Source organism: Lycorma delicatula, chromosome 2 (assembly GCF_047948215.1).
Source record: "Lycorma delicatula isolate Av1 chromosome 2, ASM4794821v1, whole genome shotgun sequence".
Taxonomy (NCBI): Eukaryota; Metazoa; Arthropoda; class Insecta; order Hemiptera; family Fulgoridae; genus Lycorma; species Lycorma delicatula.
In genome coordinates, this window is record NC_134456.1 from 148,077,308 (window position 1) to 148,095,644 (window position 18,337).

At 31.2% G+C, this 18,337-nt stretch overlaps 1 protein-coding gene across 12 annotated transcripts in view; it reads right to left on the bottom strand.

The window, feature by feature from the left end:
* Positions 1-18,337, bottom strand: part of ATP8A (ATPase phospholipid transporting 8A1) — a 453,786-nt gene that overhangs the window by 315,778 nt on the left and 119,671 nt on the right. For 7 of the 12 annotated variants that reach the window (XM_075356432.1, XM_075356431.1, XM_075356436.1 and 4 more), the window contains exon 1: positions 173-305. The exons of the other annotated variants lie outside the window; for them this stretch is intronic. In XM_075356432.1, coding sequence (XP_075212547.1) covers positions 173-204 — 32 coding nt within the window. In that variant the 5' untranslated portion in view covers positions 205-305. Of the gene's footprint in view, positions 1-172; positions 306-18,337 lie in introns of those variants that run through there. 12 annotated transcript variants of the gene reach the window in all.

Below are 18,337 nucleotides of genomic sequence, written 5' to 3' on the forward strand. Positions count from 1 at the left end.
TTATACTAAAAATATTATAACACGTTTCTAAAAGTATGGTTATGCTCGAAACAAATTATTTTTAATTAATTAGGTAATCATTTTATTAGATTAATACATTCATATAAGCGTAAAAACATGTTTAAAACAAAAGAATATACATTATTAAACAATAATGTATGTTAATACTTACACGATTGTTCCATAATGAATTGGTTTCGGCATACGTTATCAACACCACCTATCGAGACACACCTAACGCTATAAACTAACGTAAATACTTTAAATCGCTGTTAGGCTATTGTAGAGCTATGTAAATATTCTCCCACTATCTAAACGGAGATAGATATAAGATAACTTTGTATAAATAATACTCATACTGGATTTATAATGATATGATATAATGATAAATGATATAATAATTACATTCGTAGTTCAAGGTAAAGACGCATAAGATATAAGTATACACAATAAAATTACGAAGATAATGTACTTTGAATTATTCGATGACGAAATCAATACTTACTAATCTAATCCTAAAAATACTTAACTAAAGGTGCTCGAGTTAAACATTAAAAAATTAAAAAAAAATTTTACATAAATAACACAATATTCAGCCCAGTTCACTCTGCATTGTTTATTTTATATTAAAGTTCCGCATTCAAGTAAAATAATAATGTTAAAAAAAACATACGTAATACTAATATTTTACTTCATAAATTCTATCCTATCCCAACAGACTAGAAATTATCAACAGTATCAAGAAAACCTCATGTAACAGAGCTCTGATGTTAAAGAAACGGCACTCGACTAACCAGCCCAGTGTGCTGTCAAAACAAACATCTGACTGTGCAAACTTGTCGCGACCAACAATAGATTTATTCCCACAGTCAAATTCAGATGTGAAGCGGCTCAAGTGCAACTACTTTATATGGATTGTTAATAAAATATGGGAACCGTTAAAAAACCTTTTATCAGTTTTAAGAAAAAAAAGAAGAGATTTATCGAACACTCCTAGCTCTAAATTATTTTTTTTCGATGTATGAATACCACACCCTCAAGCCCCCAAGGGGGTGACAACGTAATACTTTTAAGCGGACTGGGAAGTATTAAGAAACATTAACTTAAACATGTAAAAAAGCAATAAATTTAAAGCTACAAAAAAAATAGTCTACATATATCTAAAATAACTGCAAGTCCATGAAAAAGAAATTCAGTGAATGATCCTATCTCAAAACAATTTATTTTTCAGCATGAGATCCCACCAAATAAAAAATGCAACAAATTCTATGCCAAAATTATTTTACTTTTATATTTTGGTATTTTTTTTTTTTGTTTCCTTATCTGATGTTTTAAATTGGAATTGTTTAGATTAACAAATTAAGTTGGAATATTGGGGTAAATTTCATATTTACTCGCTCGGTAACATAATGCCTTTTTTTTTAATTTTAGCTATAATGTTTATTTTTTTTTTTTATTTCAATGAAAAATATTAAATGACTGTCATTTTGATTAGGATTATTGTAGCCAGAAATTCTTTACAACAAAAAAACATTTTTTTTAATGCCCTTTAAAATAATGCATCCTACTATACGACAAAGCGAAGTTAACATTCATGGAGGAGCGCAGCATTGCTGTATTGTTTGGTTATAGATAGAGATGGAGATATAAAACAAAAGTCAGTATTTTTTTTACTTGTTTAGCCTCCGGGAAACACTGTCAGATATTACTTCAGAGGATGATATGTATGAGTGTAAGTGAAGTGCAGTCTAGTACAGTCTAAGGTCGACCATTTCTGAAATGTGTGGTTAATTGAAACCCAACCACCAAAGAACATCGGTATCCGCGATCTAGTATTCAAATCCGTATAAAAGTAACTGCCTTTACTAGGACTTGAACGTTGGAAATCTCGACTTCGAAATCAGCTGATTTGCGAAGACGCGTTCACCACTAGACCAATTCGGTGGATTAACAGTACAGTTTGGGCTTAGTCCTACTGAACAAAGTGACATGCATGTCAATCCGTTCTAAACAAGAAATGTTGTCCATTTAGTTTACTGTACTTTATTTGTTTTTTTTTTAGAAATAACACGTCTACAAATAACGTAATGCTTATAACTACACGCCTGTTTTATACTTTTAACCATAATTCCATGACTCAGCGTCTGCATTTGTCAAGATATCAAGATATATATTCAAACCAAAACAATTGATGTAAGAAATTTATTCTTTATTTACTTGTATATATCTTTTTTAGTACGATATATTTTCATGATGCTTATGTTTTAAAGTACATTGACTGCGAAAACAATCGCTCTTATTACAAAATAACAGAGCAAAAGATAAAATTCATTATTTATACAAAAAAACAGCTATAATTAAGCAGAGAAAAACTGATGTTTTAAAATTAACACCGAAATTAAAATGACATCAATTAATTCATTAATATGAAATTAACATAAATAAAGCCCAATAAATAACATAATGTTACGTAACACTACCATGATGTGCGTCTGCGTCCATACTGCAGACAACAATGTTTGAAACGGCAATCTATCTCAAGGCAGGAGTCGCAATTACTTTACTAGTACCACTGGAACGTGACTGTACACAGCAGTACGTGAACTCACCGAATGTGCACTTCGCTTTATCAACTAGTAACATAATTTTCCCATCTTATACTCTTCATTAAAACTTTTTGAAATGCTCCTTCATGGAGGCTCCTGGGAGCTTAAGTGTGATGGTCTCATTTCGAAATATAGGTTTTGATGTAGATCATTTGATAAATTTAATTTTTCTATGTTTAACCACTACTAAATTATTTAAGGGTTCCTCCTATACTTTATTAGCTACAAGCTGCATGTATGGCTGTCCAGGGAAATATTGACCAAACTTAAGGAAGTGATTCTAAACAATATAAAAAAACAAAAAACTTTTTTTTAGATAAATGCCCTACCCCCACCATTATTTTCCCACTAATCACCATTTTGTTTGTTTTTTTTTTTAATAAAAATCTATATTTTAAGAATAGTTTGAAATATTTTAATTAAATTTGGTGTATATGTAACCGACAACATTTTCTATGAAATAAATTAGTTCAAAAATCTTATCTTAAAAATTCCAAAATGGTAGCCACTATAATTTATTAATCATTAATAGCTCGATAAATATTTAGGTTTATCAAATTATGTTTCATTAAGTAAAGTGTTAAGTCATAAACAAAATGAAACCTCATTGGTTCAAAACGGTTGACAAATCAGTTAATAAACAGCTGAGGTATGGTTGAAATTTTTAAAGTGGATCGTAAAACTTATGTATGCACAACGAAACTTCCCTTTAGTAATCAATCGCATTAAAAAAAAATTTATGTTAGTAAAATTCTGCTATAAAGTAATTTTTGATTTAATATTACTTATTTACTTACCTCTACATCAATGTACGAGGGATATCTCTAAAGTAAAGACCGCTAGGAAATTTCTCGCCTTAAGTTGGCGAACCCGTGTCGTTCATGGGCACGGTACATGCAGTGTGTACATTACAACAGACAACAACGCAGTATTGTTGTCTTTAAGTTGTCGGGTTATAGTATCTTTGATTACGTGTGAGTTGTTACGTTATAAAATGAATAGGAAAACGATGTTGCCGCCGACTCTGAAATAAGTGGAATCATACGTTTTTTAAACCATCAAAACGATAAGCCGGCTGATTCATAGGTGGTTGGTTGCTGTGTACGGTGATAATGTAATGAATGAAAGAAACGTCCGAAAATGGTGTGAAACGTTTAGAAATAACAGAATTAATGTGCACGATGAAAAACGTTTGAGGAGGCCCTCCATAATCACCGAGGATTTGTTGAAACGCGCCCATGATGAAATTAGACAAAATCGCCGCTCAACAATTTCCAACCTGGCCCTTCTTTTTCCTGATGTTTCAAGAGCTGTTATCGGTCGCATTGTTCATGATCATTTAGGCTTCAGAAACGTTTGTGCACGTTGGGTGTCGCACGTCTTAACGGTACTTCACAAAACAATCCGAATGGGATCTGCATTGGAATTTTTAATGCGTTACACAGAAAAAGGTTATGAGATCTTTAATTCGATTGTTACGGCGAAGAAACATGGATTTCGTATTAAACGCCAGAGAAAAAACGGTAGTCAAGTGAATGGCGTCATCCTTAATCACCAACCGGACCAACAAAGTTCAAGCCACAGCTAGTTCGACGCAAACTGATAGCCACAGTCTTTTGGGATCGGTTTGGCATACTGCTGATTGATTTCATGCCACGTGGAACGACTGTAGATGCAGAAGCCTACTGCAAAACTACGTTAAGTTACGACGCACCATTCAAGATCGGCGCCGTGGGTGACTGACCGACGGCGTCGTCCTGCTGCACAGTAATGCACGTCCACATGTTGCAGGTCCGACACGTGATTTACTGAGAACATTTGGATGGGAAATTTACGATCACCCACCAGATAGTCCGGACTTAGCTCCTTCTGATTACCATTTGTTTGAGAAAATGGAAGAATTTTCGTCATCCGCAATACGCGGATGACGATGTACATAAAAATGCTGTTAATCAGTGGCTAAATGGACTGGCGGCAGAAGAATACGACGAGGGAATATTGAAGCTTGAGTATCGCTACGATAAATATCTTAATTCATGTGGCAATTACATAGAGGGGTATAAGGTATAAGGTATGTAACCCACCGAGTTGGTCTAGTGGTGAACGCGTCTTCGTAAATCAGCTGATTTCAAAGTCGAGAGTTCAAATCATAGTAAAGGCAGTATACGGATCTGAATACCAGTGTATTCAAATAAGTGAATACCGGTGTTCTTCCGTGGTTGGGTTTCAATTAAGCACTCATCTCGGAAATGGTCGATCTGTGACTGTGCAAAACTACACTTTACTTACGCACATATACATATCATCTTCATTCATCCTCTGAAGTAATACCTAACGGTTATTCCCGGAGGCTAAACAGAAAAAAAAGAAAGTATAAGGTATTTAGTTTTAAAAAAATTCTGAAAACTTAATAAATATTTTTTATTTCTCTTAAAGTTTTCAGAATTTTTTTTTACAATTTAATGAACGGTCTTTACTTTAGAGATAACCTCTCGTAATTTTATAGAGTAATTGCAAATTAACTTATACAAAATAAATCAATTTTAGGGCAGATTTCGAAAAATATGATGGAAGATAAACCTTCCTCAATATTTTCAACATTGCAATTTTTATATCGCTAACATGATACTGCCAAATAAACTTTTGTACTGTAGAATGTTCTCCATACTACAGATACATGTCCCATCTAAAAGAACAGGAACATGATTCTGCAGAATGAGAGGAAAGAAACTTCCAATTAGTCACACTTTTTTATTTATTGGGCACCGCAAAACAGTGGAGGCCCAGGAAGATAATTTAGAACCTAACTATGAGCTCCGATAATATTATACCGTGCCAATTGTGTGTATATAACATTTTTCGATATACAACATATAAAATTTACTTCAAAAGACAATTATGTAATAAATAATAAAAAAATAAAAAAAAAACAATTGAATTCTAGAAGCAGAATATTTATTTATCTATTCATTGTTTTTCACTTTACCTGATAGACAGTTATACTGTATATCTGTATAATACACCATACACAAGAGAAAATACGAGCATGCGAATTCAATTAAACTTAGCAAATCGGGATTTATAATTAGAAATGTATGTGTTCTGTTATATGAAATTACAAAGCCTAAAGCTGAATTTAAATCTAAATATAACTCAATAGGAGTAGAACGTTTACAGTCCTGCACACGTCAAACCGAAAATCCACCTCATTCCACACAATGGCAAGCATATCTGTAAGAATCGCTTCCACGGCTACTGTTATTCTTTGGCACAGGTGGTCAAGAGGCTGGATTTTTCTTGGATAAACGATATCTTTTACGTAGATCCAAAAGAAGAAATCCATCGCGTCAAATCGGAACGGTGGCCGAGCAAAGGGAACTTCTATGTCCATCCGGTCTTCACGGAATTTGTCGTCGAGCGCAGTCCGCACAACTTTTGCACAATGTAAAGGGGCTACATCCTGCTGCAATATTAGGCCCACCATATTTTCAATCTGAGGTAACACAAAGTTCTCAAAGGTAACATGTCCGAGAACATTATGCCCATAATCGTCTGCTTATGGAAAAAAAATACTCGAAAAATACGATTAAGCAGGATACTACTTTGGAAATGGTATCACTTATTCACTTTCCGACTGTTGCGCATGAATTCCACAAATCGGTGAGGATTTCCTGAGCTACGTAATCCATAATGATGGCGATTCACGACGCCATGAACATGATATGTTGCTTCATAATAAAACGGGCTGAAGGTAGTTTTCATCAGCAGAAATGAAGTATAACAGAGTAGATATAAATTGAACTATTTGCGGCTATTCGTTTAATTTCATGGAATAGCTGTAATTTATAAACAAGAAATTTCAATTACTTGCGGTCGATAACATAGACATTGCTTTTAGCAATGTTTAATCGACGGCTAACGCTACCAGCTGAACGTTTACACTTGGTTGGAAAGACAGTCGAATTCTTTCTGTGTTTTTGGGACTTGTTTTCGACCTACCCGGTGAGTGCCCTTCAAAACAAAAAATCGTTCACACCACTGACGAATGCTTTTGTCACTAAGAGAATTTCTACGATAAGACTCGAGTATAATCTTTGTACGACAGTCACTAATTTTGATTTTGCGTACAGGTACACAGACTATGCTTTCTCTAGTGGCGATGCCACGGTACAGAAACCCGGGCTCATAACAACTTGACATGTTCCAAGAGTCTAACGCAGTTGCTATCTAACGGGCAATATGTAAACTAAAAGTTAATTGTTGTCGCTTCAAGACTGTACATAAAAAAATAACTGAGAGATGTAAAATAAAAACTGTATTAGTTTTCAAAAACCAAGAGTCCTTTTTCGGACACCCGGTATGTATGTTGGCGTGTGTTTTGCTTGACGTCTCCGGATTAAATGGACCGATAGAATGAAATTTTATTTTCGTCATAATTAGTCAAGGAAGCAATAGATACGAGCCTTATGGTTCCTCTTCATCAAAAGTTTACTAAAAGGGTATATATATATTTCTTCGCGTAATTTAATGACCCTTACATAGCTAAAATACTTCCTGATGCTGTTTGGTCTTATTCATTTAATCTCAATAAATGTTTGGGGGAGGGTAAAAAACCATTTTTTTCCGTTCCTTTACTCAAATTGAAACTTTTTATTAATTAGATGATTCCATTATATTAACATGTCAGTCTGATTATCTATTCAATCAATTATATTCAGGACTGGTGGATAAAAAGCCTAATGTGTTTTTGCCTAATTTATGTCATCACTTACCGTTTAGCTCCTTTATTACAGACAGGATTAACCAATTTTTATGAAATTTTTATACGGAGACTACTGAGAATACGATGCCATTGAATTTTGAGGGATGGAGAAATATGGGCATCATGTAATCGTAACCCCATCTCAAAATCTTATTCCGAGAAGAGTATATCTTTTTTTACACGTTTCTTGGAAGGCTTTTCATATTATTTTTTGCAATTCATACACGGGATAACCACCCGTATGTGGATGGAAAGCCATAATTCATAAAAATCTATTTTAGACATAATTCGTCAACGAATTATGTCTAAAATAGGCGAGGTTTAATTTTTTTGATCACGTGCGTGCATAATTAAGTTCTGTTTTCTTATTAAATAATCTACATTTATTGCCTCCTATTGTTCAATCGTACCTATATTTTCAATTTTCTATCCCAATATTTTAAGAAATTTATATTTATCGACATTAAATTTTTCGTCGTTGAATACAAACTTGTCGACAATTGCATAACGTTTGATACATTTTGCCATTCTTATTTCTTTCCGTATACAAAAATTAAAATTATTAAAGCAATAAGTTTTATAAACGAAATTGTGGAATTATTTATTACAGTACAAACGCGTAAAAAAATTAACTAAAGTAATATATATTTATTTTTACTTTAAAATATAATAATATTCCGATTATTTTTTTTAAAAGTAATTACAGTAAACTGTAGAAATAATTATTTCTTATCAATTTTGAAATTGTTGAAAAACAAAAAAATAACGATTAAATAACATAAACATTAAATAATTACATCAAATACGACATACATAAGCGAGCTAATTAACACTAAAATTATACAATAAAGGTTCATTACAATTCACAAATGTTCTGTTAATATCCAAAATTACCATAAATTATATTCTATTACGGATTTCAGCCGGGGAGTATAATCTCTAGTGTAAAATAACAAATTCATATCGAATGTAGTCGATCGCTAACTTAAAAAATAAATCCAATTTGTAAATAGTAAAACTATGAATAATAAGAGTCCAATAATCTTTTATTACGTTTTATAAATTCAAAATAGGTTACCTTAAAAAATTACAACCAAATTATTTTTATTGTTGATACAAAATTTAACATTCAGTGTTAAAAAAAAATCACCAAGTGGTTATTGCATCGTTCAGAACTTTTAATTAGAATTTTTAAACAATTTAAATAGATATTATTATATAACCTCGCGATAATAAACAAAAAAATATGAATTCCATTTTGGTAAATCTGGGATTTTTTTTTAAAGACCCTTGAATTTTTCTCTAATCGGGTACGTTTATCTCATATTGCGTTTTTGCACGAGGATTTATAATTTTTTCTTCCCGCCCTTAGCTTTTCTTTTTTCTCTCCTATCGTTTCCATTTTTTACTTCTTTGTACGAAGTAAAGGAAGTATTATGATCGCGAAAAATTTCAGTTTCCAGATTTCAACGGAAACAACCATTTTGACCATACCACAATCCATTTTGACAAGTTTCGGCGTGATGTCTGAACGTACGTACATATGTGTATATGTATCTCGCATAACTCAAAAACTATTAGCCGTAGAATGTTGAAATTTTGTATTTCCGACTGCTGGAACATCTAGTTGTGCATTTCCCCTTTTTATTGCAATGGACTGAACCAAAAGTGTCCAAAAACGCCAAAAATCCAAAAACGTTGGAATTTTGGACTGTTTCTTAACTGTAGTAATAAGCCTTCATTGAGAGTTTTTCAAGGATACACCATAAGTGTTACTTATTTTCATTGGTTCACGAGTGATAGCCAAATAACATTTTTATTAGTGAAATATATGGATTTTAGGGGAAGGCACATCGGTTCGAATCAGAACCGACAGGATCTCCTTTTTCTTTTAATTTAAATATATTCTCTCTTTTTCTGTTTAGCATCCGGTAATCACCATCAGGTATTACTTAAGAAGATGATATGTATCGACCTGATGAGAGGATCGACCATTTCTGAGATGTTTGGTTAATTGAAACCCAACCACCAAAGAACACCGGTATCCGCGATCTAGTGTTCATATCCGTATAAAAGTAAGTGCCTTTACTAGGATTTGAACATTGGAGCTCTCGTCTTCGCAAATCAGCTGATTTGCGAAGACGAGAGCTCCAATTTGTGGTTAACGCGTCATAAAGACGCGTTAACCACAAATTGATTTATTAATAATTATTAACCTCTGATTGTAAAAACAAATTTTACGATAAATAATAATTTAATAATAATAATAATAATAATTATATCAGACGTTATTAATGCAATAAAATTTTGTGTACCTTTAAAAAATTTAATAGGCGTACAAGTAAGTCTGCGGTGTCCAAATCACATTTTTGTTTTATGGTTTTAGATCTAATTTTTCTAGAGCCAAAACCTTATGACAGATGCCAAAATTTGTACACCTTGATAAGTGAATTTGTACACCTGGGATAGGTGATTCTTGAAGACTAATGTAAAGGCGTTTGTTAATTATCAAAAGCCACAAAATAATCCCAAAGATTGAAATGCCTTTCACATGAAAAAAAAAAAACGAAATGACAAATAACTCTATTCCAAAGAATTAATTTCCGAGTAAAAGATAAAACAGTGCTAGAATAATTCATGCTACAGCACTTTATTGATACCGTTCGAATAACTAAATTTTTTGTTTGTTTATTACAGCTTTGTAAATAAAAAAAATGACTTCTGTGATTTCAACGAAGCTTTGTCATAAAATATATATTGTCCCAAAAACACTGACAACTCTCTTTTTTTTTAAAAAAAAAACCTCTTGAAATAACAAGCAAGATCTCTAATTTTTTTTTTCAAATTAATGGATGTTTAAAGAACAATATATTGGAAAAAATTGGTTTTATTAAATTATACTAACTCATAGAAGAGTGTAGCGCCATTTAAACTTCACCAATCAATCGTTTTTGTTTTGGCGACTAATAATAAACAAGCAATTTCGTTAACTTAACATAAACTCAAAATACAACGTTAACAGAAAATGGTCAACAACCTTTCAAGTGTGTATTCGAACTGGGTCTAACGATATCACAGACTATCATCATATACTTCGATCGGCTACAATATAAACCATTTACATACAAAAGAGATAGGTTTAATACAACTTATATCATTACACTAATTTACAGTAAAATACAGCGGGACGATTTTACGGATCTCTAACTATCCGGACTGCTTACATCAGCAATTTAAAAAAAAAATTAATACACTACTTATTAAACCTAAAATACGAGTACTATTTGAATAAAGTTTTGAATCAACAAGAAATGTATTTTTATCGATCTTTATTTTTAATTGGGTTTTTTTATATAAGAAATCTCAAGAAAGAGGATAGAAGACAATAAGCTTGTCTGCAAGAAACAAGGATGAATTGAACAACTGAAACAGAACTATGCTAAAAAAAAAATGAGAAAATGAAAACGAAATAAAAAGAAGAATAATTAAGGAAAAATTTAATAGAAAGAAAACTGTCACGTTTGTAACAATATATTCTTAGCATCTAGTGAAATGTTACATTTGAAGAGACGTTTTGTAAGAATGTGAAACTTTAACAAAAAAAAAAAAAAAGCTAGATGTCTTTGAAATATAGGGAAAAATATTAATGTCTTTGAAACTGGAAAATATTAATGTCCAGACAAAATTAAACAAAAAAGCAATCTAGATACTTCAGTACAATGTTAACAGAACTGAAACCGAAATAAAAACACAAAAGGTAACGGCTAAGAAAGAATTTTAATAAGAAAAAAAAACGTTCAACATAAATAGTACGATGGATTTAGCGTAAAGTGAGAAGTTTTATTTTGAGTAACCTTCTGTGCACTTGTAAAATAAAGAAAAAAAAATGCTGAAGATATTTGAAATGAGGAATGTGAAGCAAATTATGGAAGAATGGACAGATAAAATTAAAAAAGAAAAAGTAATAAAGACAGTGAAAGAGAAGGGAGCTTAATCAGAATAATTTACAATAAGAAATCTACCGGATAAGACATACGATAAAAATTGATGAAAACAACATTATAAAGATCAGTAAAAATGCAAAAATAAGAGATCGGAAAAAACTGAAAATTGGAGACGATTTAAAATGAAATGGGGGCTATCAGGATCTTAAAGGTTTAGCTGGAACTAGAAAAATAGATAGTGGAAGGACCTACGTACCTCAGGGCGGATAACCGTAAGATGAAAATTAAATAATCATAAAAGATATTTTAAAAAGCCGGCAAAGAGTTACATAATTTTCCCCGCGTCGTCCTTGAAAGACCTTTATTTCAATTACAGCATTGGATTATTAAATATTAACAACTTCATTATTTTCATTTAAAATCTACAAAATTAATTACGTAATAGAAATAGGAAACAATTCTAAGTAACAAATATAACAAACAATTTTAGTAATCGTTTTCTACAGTGTTCCTAAAACTTCTGGCGATATTTCACTACTTTGTACCGAATATACGAGTAGTATGTTACCTCACGTAAAACCCAACAACCCGTGGTTTATTTCCCTTGTAACAAAACACTTTAATTAAATCTCGCACATTAATAATAAAATTTATTTAATGATATTAGAAGAAAACTAATAAAAATCAGTTATCATTCTGCCCCTTTTTCTGTAGGGGGTACGGACTAGAAATTATGCTGTCTAACAATTTTTTGCCAGTTTTCACGCATAATTTTAACGTTCTACATTGACAATTTCATTCGTGTCACAGATGTTTATTAATTGATTTGTATAATTAGGTGAGATTTTGTTCACAATAAAAGGCTTAACAGTTTACCTAATAATCCATTATTTGATAAAACAAATATTTACGGAAATATTAATGATTAAAAGATTTTCATGACCGCTATTTTTGAATTATCAATATTATTAGTTTTTTAGATGTTGGGAGCATATATATCAAATTTCATTAAAATATTTTAAGAAAGTTCTTAAGATAAAAATTAAAAAAAAAAACAACATAAAATTGCGAATAGAGGGAAAATAAAGCTAGACAATTAATTACATAAGGTTTTTTTGTTTATTTTTATGCAATGTATTTTAACGCATACCTTAAGTTTAGCAAACATCTCTTAGGGCATTCTGTATAGCTATTACAAGAAGGAGAATGGCTGACAGAGAGGAAAATAAGACGACGAGGTAAGGGTTGTCCACATACACTTCTTTGTTTACTTTTTAATTCCTGAATAGGTCCTTAAAGTTTCGCCAACACCTACGTCACATCCCGACAGCGGAAAAAAAGAAAAGAAAACTTTAAAAATTTATGAGTATCGTGATGTCTCTTTGTCCTGTGAGGGCGACAAACAGGGCAAAACTAGGATATACATAGCCCCAGATTTGTGCCAAATTTTATCTTTTTCAGTCAACGGGTTTTCCAGATATAAGGAGAAAACTGTTGAAAAAACTAATGTTCATTATCCTCCTACACCTATTTCCAACCGACTTAAAATTTTGAAAATTTAAATAACTTAATATTCTGTGTTTGGGGTAAGAGCAATCCTAGCCGTTGTTTATAGTAATGAGATTTTACTGCAGCGTATGTGATTGTTTAAGTGCATTAATGTACCGCGGGTGACAGTTTGTTAGTCCTCGTCAAAATTTATAAAATACTTTATCGTCTATCGCAGTGGTTCCCAAGCTTTTCTGAGTCGCGGACCCCTATCCTTAGTAAAAGTACGACTACTCGTAAGTAAGAGATAAAAATAAACAAAACTCGTGTATTTATTTACTATATTAACATTAAATTAATAATTATAAATGTCTTGGTTCAATTAATTATGAAGCTTTTACAATATTTCGCGGCGCCCCTGTGAAGAGGCCGCGGCGCACAGTTTGGGAATCACTGATCTGTCATGTTTTTGTCACCAGTGATATAACTTTAAATATAGTTGCGATGTAATCAATTCGTAAATAACTCGATTCAATCGGTGCCATATGAAAACATTAAACGTAAATCAGATTATAAATCAACCATAAAACATCAGAACACATAATTTGTACGCATAACTTTCCAGATATAAGGAGAAAACTGTTGAAAAAACTAATGTTCATTATCCTCCTACACCTATTTCCAACCGACTTAAAATTTTGAAAATTTAAATAACTTAATATTCTGTGTTTGGGGTAAGAGCAATCCTAGCCGTTGTTTATAGTAATGAGATTTTACTGCAGCGTATGTGATTGTTTAAGTGCATTAATGTACCGCGGGTGACAGTTTGTTAGTCCTCGTCAAAATTTATAAAATACTTTATCGTCTATCGCAGTGGTTCCCAAGCTTTTCAGAGTCGCGGACCCCTATCCTTAGTAAAAGTACGACTACTCGTAAGTAAGAGATAAAAATAAACAAAACTCGTGTATTTATTTACTATATTAACATTAAATTAATAATTATAAATGTCTTGGTTCAATTAATTATGAAGCTTTTACAATATTTCGCGGCGCCCCTGTGAAGAGGCCGCGGCGCACAGTTTGGGAATCACTGATCTGTCATGTTTTTGTCACCAGTGATATAACTTTAAATATAGTTGCGATGTAATCAATTCGTAAATAACTCGATTCAATCGGTGCCATATGAAAACATTAAACGTAAATCAGATTATAAATCAACCATAAAACATCAGAACACATAATTTGTACGCATAACTTTCGAGACGGGCTACACAACGCCTGTTTACAACAGGATATCTCTTAAAATGAATAGAGTGTAAGTACTTTAATCTTACCAAAGCTATATTTTCTACGACCACTATATAAAAAGTTCATACCGAAAACTAGCCCTCTCGTTATTTTAATTTAAAATTTAACATCAATGCCCTTTATATGGAAAAACGTACGTACGAATACATACATCTTCCGTAAATTTATATGGATTTTCTTTACGTTTTTTGGACTCAAGGGTCATGAAATGTGAACACGCGCAAAAAATTCTGCATCGAAAATTTGGCCCGATTGGCTATACTTTCCCTTTATAACTACAGCTGGTATATAGTAGCAATAGAGATCTAACCGGGGAAGTAAAAATTAACAAACCTTGTATGTATATTTTACTGTTCATTTATGAATTTTCCACTATTCTCACAGTTAACAAAGCAAACAACAAATAAAATATTTCTTTATCGGTAAGCTTGGTTGAAAATGATTTTTTTTTTTACTATGTTATTATACTTCGCTGTGTACACTCTAGTACATAATTAATTATGCTACAAAACAGAGCCCTTTTCATGTGTTCGACGGTAGAGCTGTGGTGGGGGCTGGACCGATCGTTGTGTTGCCGGGATTTCTACGAGAATCATGGCGCGCGCATCCTAGTTCACCGCCTGCAGCGCTCCGTTCTCCTTTTACTTCCTATTTATCTTTCTACCTACCCTATATACGGACTGTACACAGTTATAACGCACTATGACGCAGTGTTATTCCATATTTATGCATAATAATGAAAAGAACATTAGAAATTCTTTCGTGGATTCTTATTTATAGAATGTTTATTCCCTTATATTAATGTAATTAAATGGGGATAAATACAAGTGTATATATGTATACGCGAAAAATTTAATATTATTTAAAATATTTTATGACTTGCTCACTCTTAATTAAAACTAAATATATATATATATATTCTGAATTTTATTTAATGATCTATTATAACACATTTTGCGAAGAAAAAATGCGGGAGAAAGAAACGATACCAAAAAAAAAACTCGCAGGAATCCAAAATAAGAGTAATGCTATATTATTAAAATGATTTAAGTCAATAAACTGAACAGTATATACCATAAAAACTGACGTGGTATTAAAACTCTGATAACAAATAAAAAATGATTTAATTTTGCAATAAGATACTTGGCCAATTTAACAAACAGATTGTTGGCTGCAAGAGTAACTAACGGTAAAGAGCTCAAAACTTGACTGCGGTATTCCACTTTATTCAACAAATATTCAAAAATTTGATTGCATCACTATTTTTTATTTTGATGATATTTGGTATATGATAACTACCTACATTGTAGTGGCCAAAAATTTTTTTTTTATATTTAAAAAAAAAATTTTTCTTCAGTAATAGACTATTTTAATCTTACCAACAGGTAGAAACAGCCACTTTCGTCACTTTTTCCATGAGCTGAAGAATTCTTATTTTACATCATAAAGAGGTAAAAAAGGGTTTTTTGGGAAGAGTAAAAGATGAAACTTCATCTTAATGCACTCAAAATTCATTTTGTTACATAACCAAATCTTCTGTTTACATTTAGTTACGTTTACAAAATGTTTTTTTCAAATTTAAGGCACAAAATAAATAATGAAGGGCTTAGGGTAATAGGCCTGTTTTTTACCTTTTAACTCTTAGGTACTAGTAGTATTGATAAAAAAAATTTGGACTGTTATCGAGTGTCCTTCATTAAAAAAATGGCCGCCAAATTGTAAGATTTTGAAAATTTCTCATTTTTGGGACCCAAAATCCACATAAGGGACAACTGGTAAAAATCTGAAATTTTTACAGCAGTAAGTACTTCAACAAAACGATATAAAATTTATTTTGTTACTCAAAGGGGTTGACGAGTAATGAAGCCATCAAAACCGCTAAAAACATTGTTCCTTCTAACCGTGAACAATGTATCCAAAAAATTCATAGCATGTATTTTTTCAGATAATAATGTAGGCCTACTATACAAAATAATTTGATATGTCTATAATGAGATACTCATATTCTAGATAGTTTGTGACTTATAGTATGACTCATACACACAAACTCATGTTTAATCACGAAAGTGAATAGACATGAATGTTTGTATAATCCTGAATGTAAACATTGTAGAAAGCTCAGTTACCGTTTGATTTCAATGTGATATGTTGTGTTGTTGCTAGCGTTAATAGTGGTTAGGTAATGTATAGTTGTTTATAAAGTTTCGTATGTTCATTTTCTTAATGTTTTATCAAACTTTCAACTGTATTCATTTACTTATATATATATATATATATATATATATATATATACTCAAATATAGCAATAGCGAAGCATTGCCGGGTTTGCTAATTTACATATATATGTCAGCCCAATTCGGTGTAATGTTAATTAACAACAGTAAACCATAGTTTACTAAAAAAAAAGTACGAGTTCTGTGATGGTCTGTAGTGATAAGTTTGAAAACAGACCAAAGCTGGGATAAACACTCGTATATAGCCAAATTTCAACTTTTTTGGTTAAAAAACTTTCGATAAATGGGAGAAAACTGTTTAGAAATAGTCGACTGTCCCCCATCCCTAAATCCGATTGACTTAAAACTTTGGAATTTTAAATAGTTTAAAGTACTTTAATCGAACTAAATCTTGTTTTTTAGGATCATTAGACTCAACGTAAAGGAAGTTCCTTGAACGCATATAAAAAGTACATACAATTTTACTTCATTAAAAACTTCAGATATTTTTTTCATTTTTTTGTTACTGAATTATTCATCGTAAAAGTTCTTTTACAATTATTAATAAATCAATATATTTAAATTAAAAAAAAGTTAAAAAAGAAATGAAGTCTGACTCGAACCGATGTGCGTTCCCCTGATCCAAATACTTCATTAATTAAAATTTAATTTGGCTATAACTCTGGAACCAATGAAAATAAATACCACTTATGATATATCGTTGAAAATCGCTCAATAAGGACTTATTACTAGAGTTAAGAAAAAGCCCAAAATCCAATTTTTTTTTTTAATTTTGAGCGTTTTTGGACACTTTTGGTTTTGTCGATTGCAATCAAATGGGGAGATGTACAACTGGATGTTACAAAACCCTAAATTCAAAATTTCACCATCCTACGGCTAATCGTTTTTGAGTTATACGAGATACATACGTACAGAAGTCACTCCAAAACTAGTCAAAATGGATATTTCCGATATATATATATATCTAAAAAAAAAAAAACAGTATATATATATATATATATATATATACTGTTTTTTTTTTTTTAACTACGAGGGATCTTGAAACTTCGATATTTGCAACAACAAAAAAACCTATATTCAAAAATTTGGCTATTGCTATACTTTTCCTGCTACAGCAATAGAGAGCTATAGGCGGAAAAAATAAACTTTTTTATCATATTTTAATGACGGGAGTTGAGTTTTTAATGCAATAAAGACGCTATTACCCGATTTAAATTTATTAGCTGCTAAGAATTACCTGGTGGGAATGTTTAAAGACAGTAGTAATATTTCATTTAGAAAAATATTTTAATGTTTATTTACTGGACGTCAAGATAACATTTAAATTCATTCAATCCGATGTCAGATAAAATAATTTTAATATAAAAGCAAGCGATAAAAATTATTTACAGACAACTTATTTTACACATAAAAAATAAATGCGTACACACACACACACACACACACACACCTAAATAAAATCATCGAAGTATTACTTCTTAACAAAGGTCGCTTAAACTTTAATCGATACCAGAAACTTTTTAAATATATCGGATGAGATAAAAATTATATTAATAAGATAAATTTAACAAGAATAACCAGAATTAACCGGCAAGAAAAAAATATTTTCATCGTGAGTAACGTTCAAGTTAAATAAGAACAGCTTTATAACAAAAAAGTAGACGAAAAAACTACAGCAGAGTTTCAAGCTAACAGAATCAAAGTCTGTTTGAACATTATAGAGAAAGAAGCCACAGGTTATTTAAAACACCCTATTAGTTAAAAATAAAAATTTTACAATACTAAACTTATCTAACATATTTATTGTATTTAAACAGACTTAACATAAATTACAAGAATAAGATGTATACATAAAATATTCAATTATTTAAAATTAGAAATTTTTTTATATTATAAAGTTACAAATACATAAAAAAAAAGAGAAGGAAAACTTATTTACCGCGTAAAAAGAATAAAACCAGCTACTACCGATAAGATATTTCGCAACAAAAGTAAA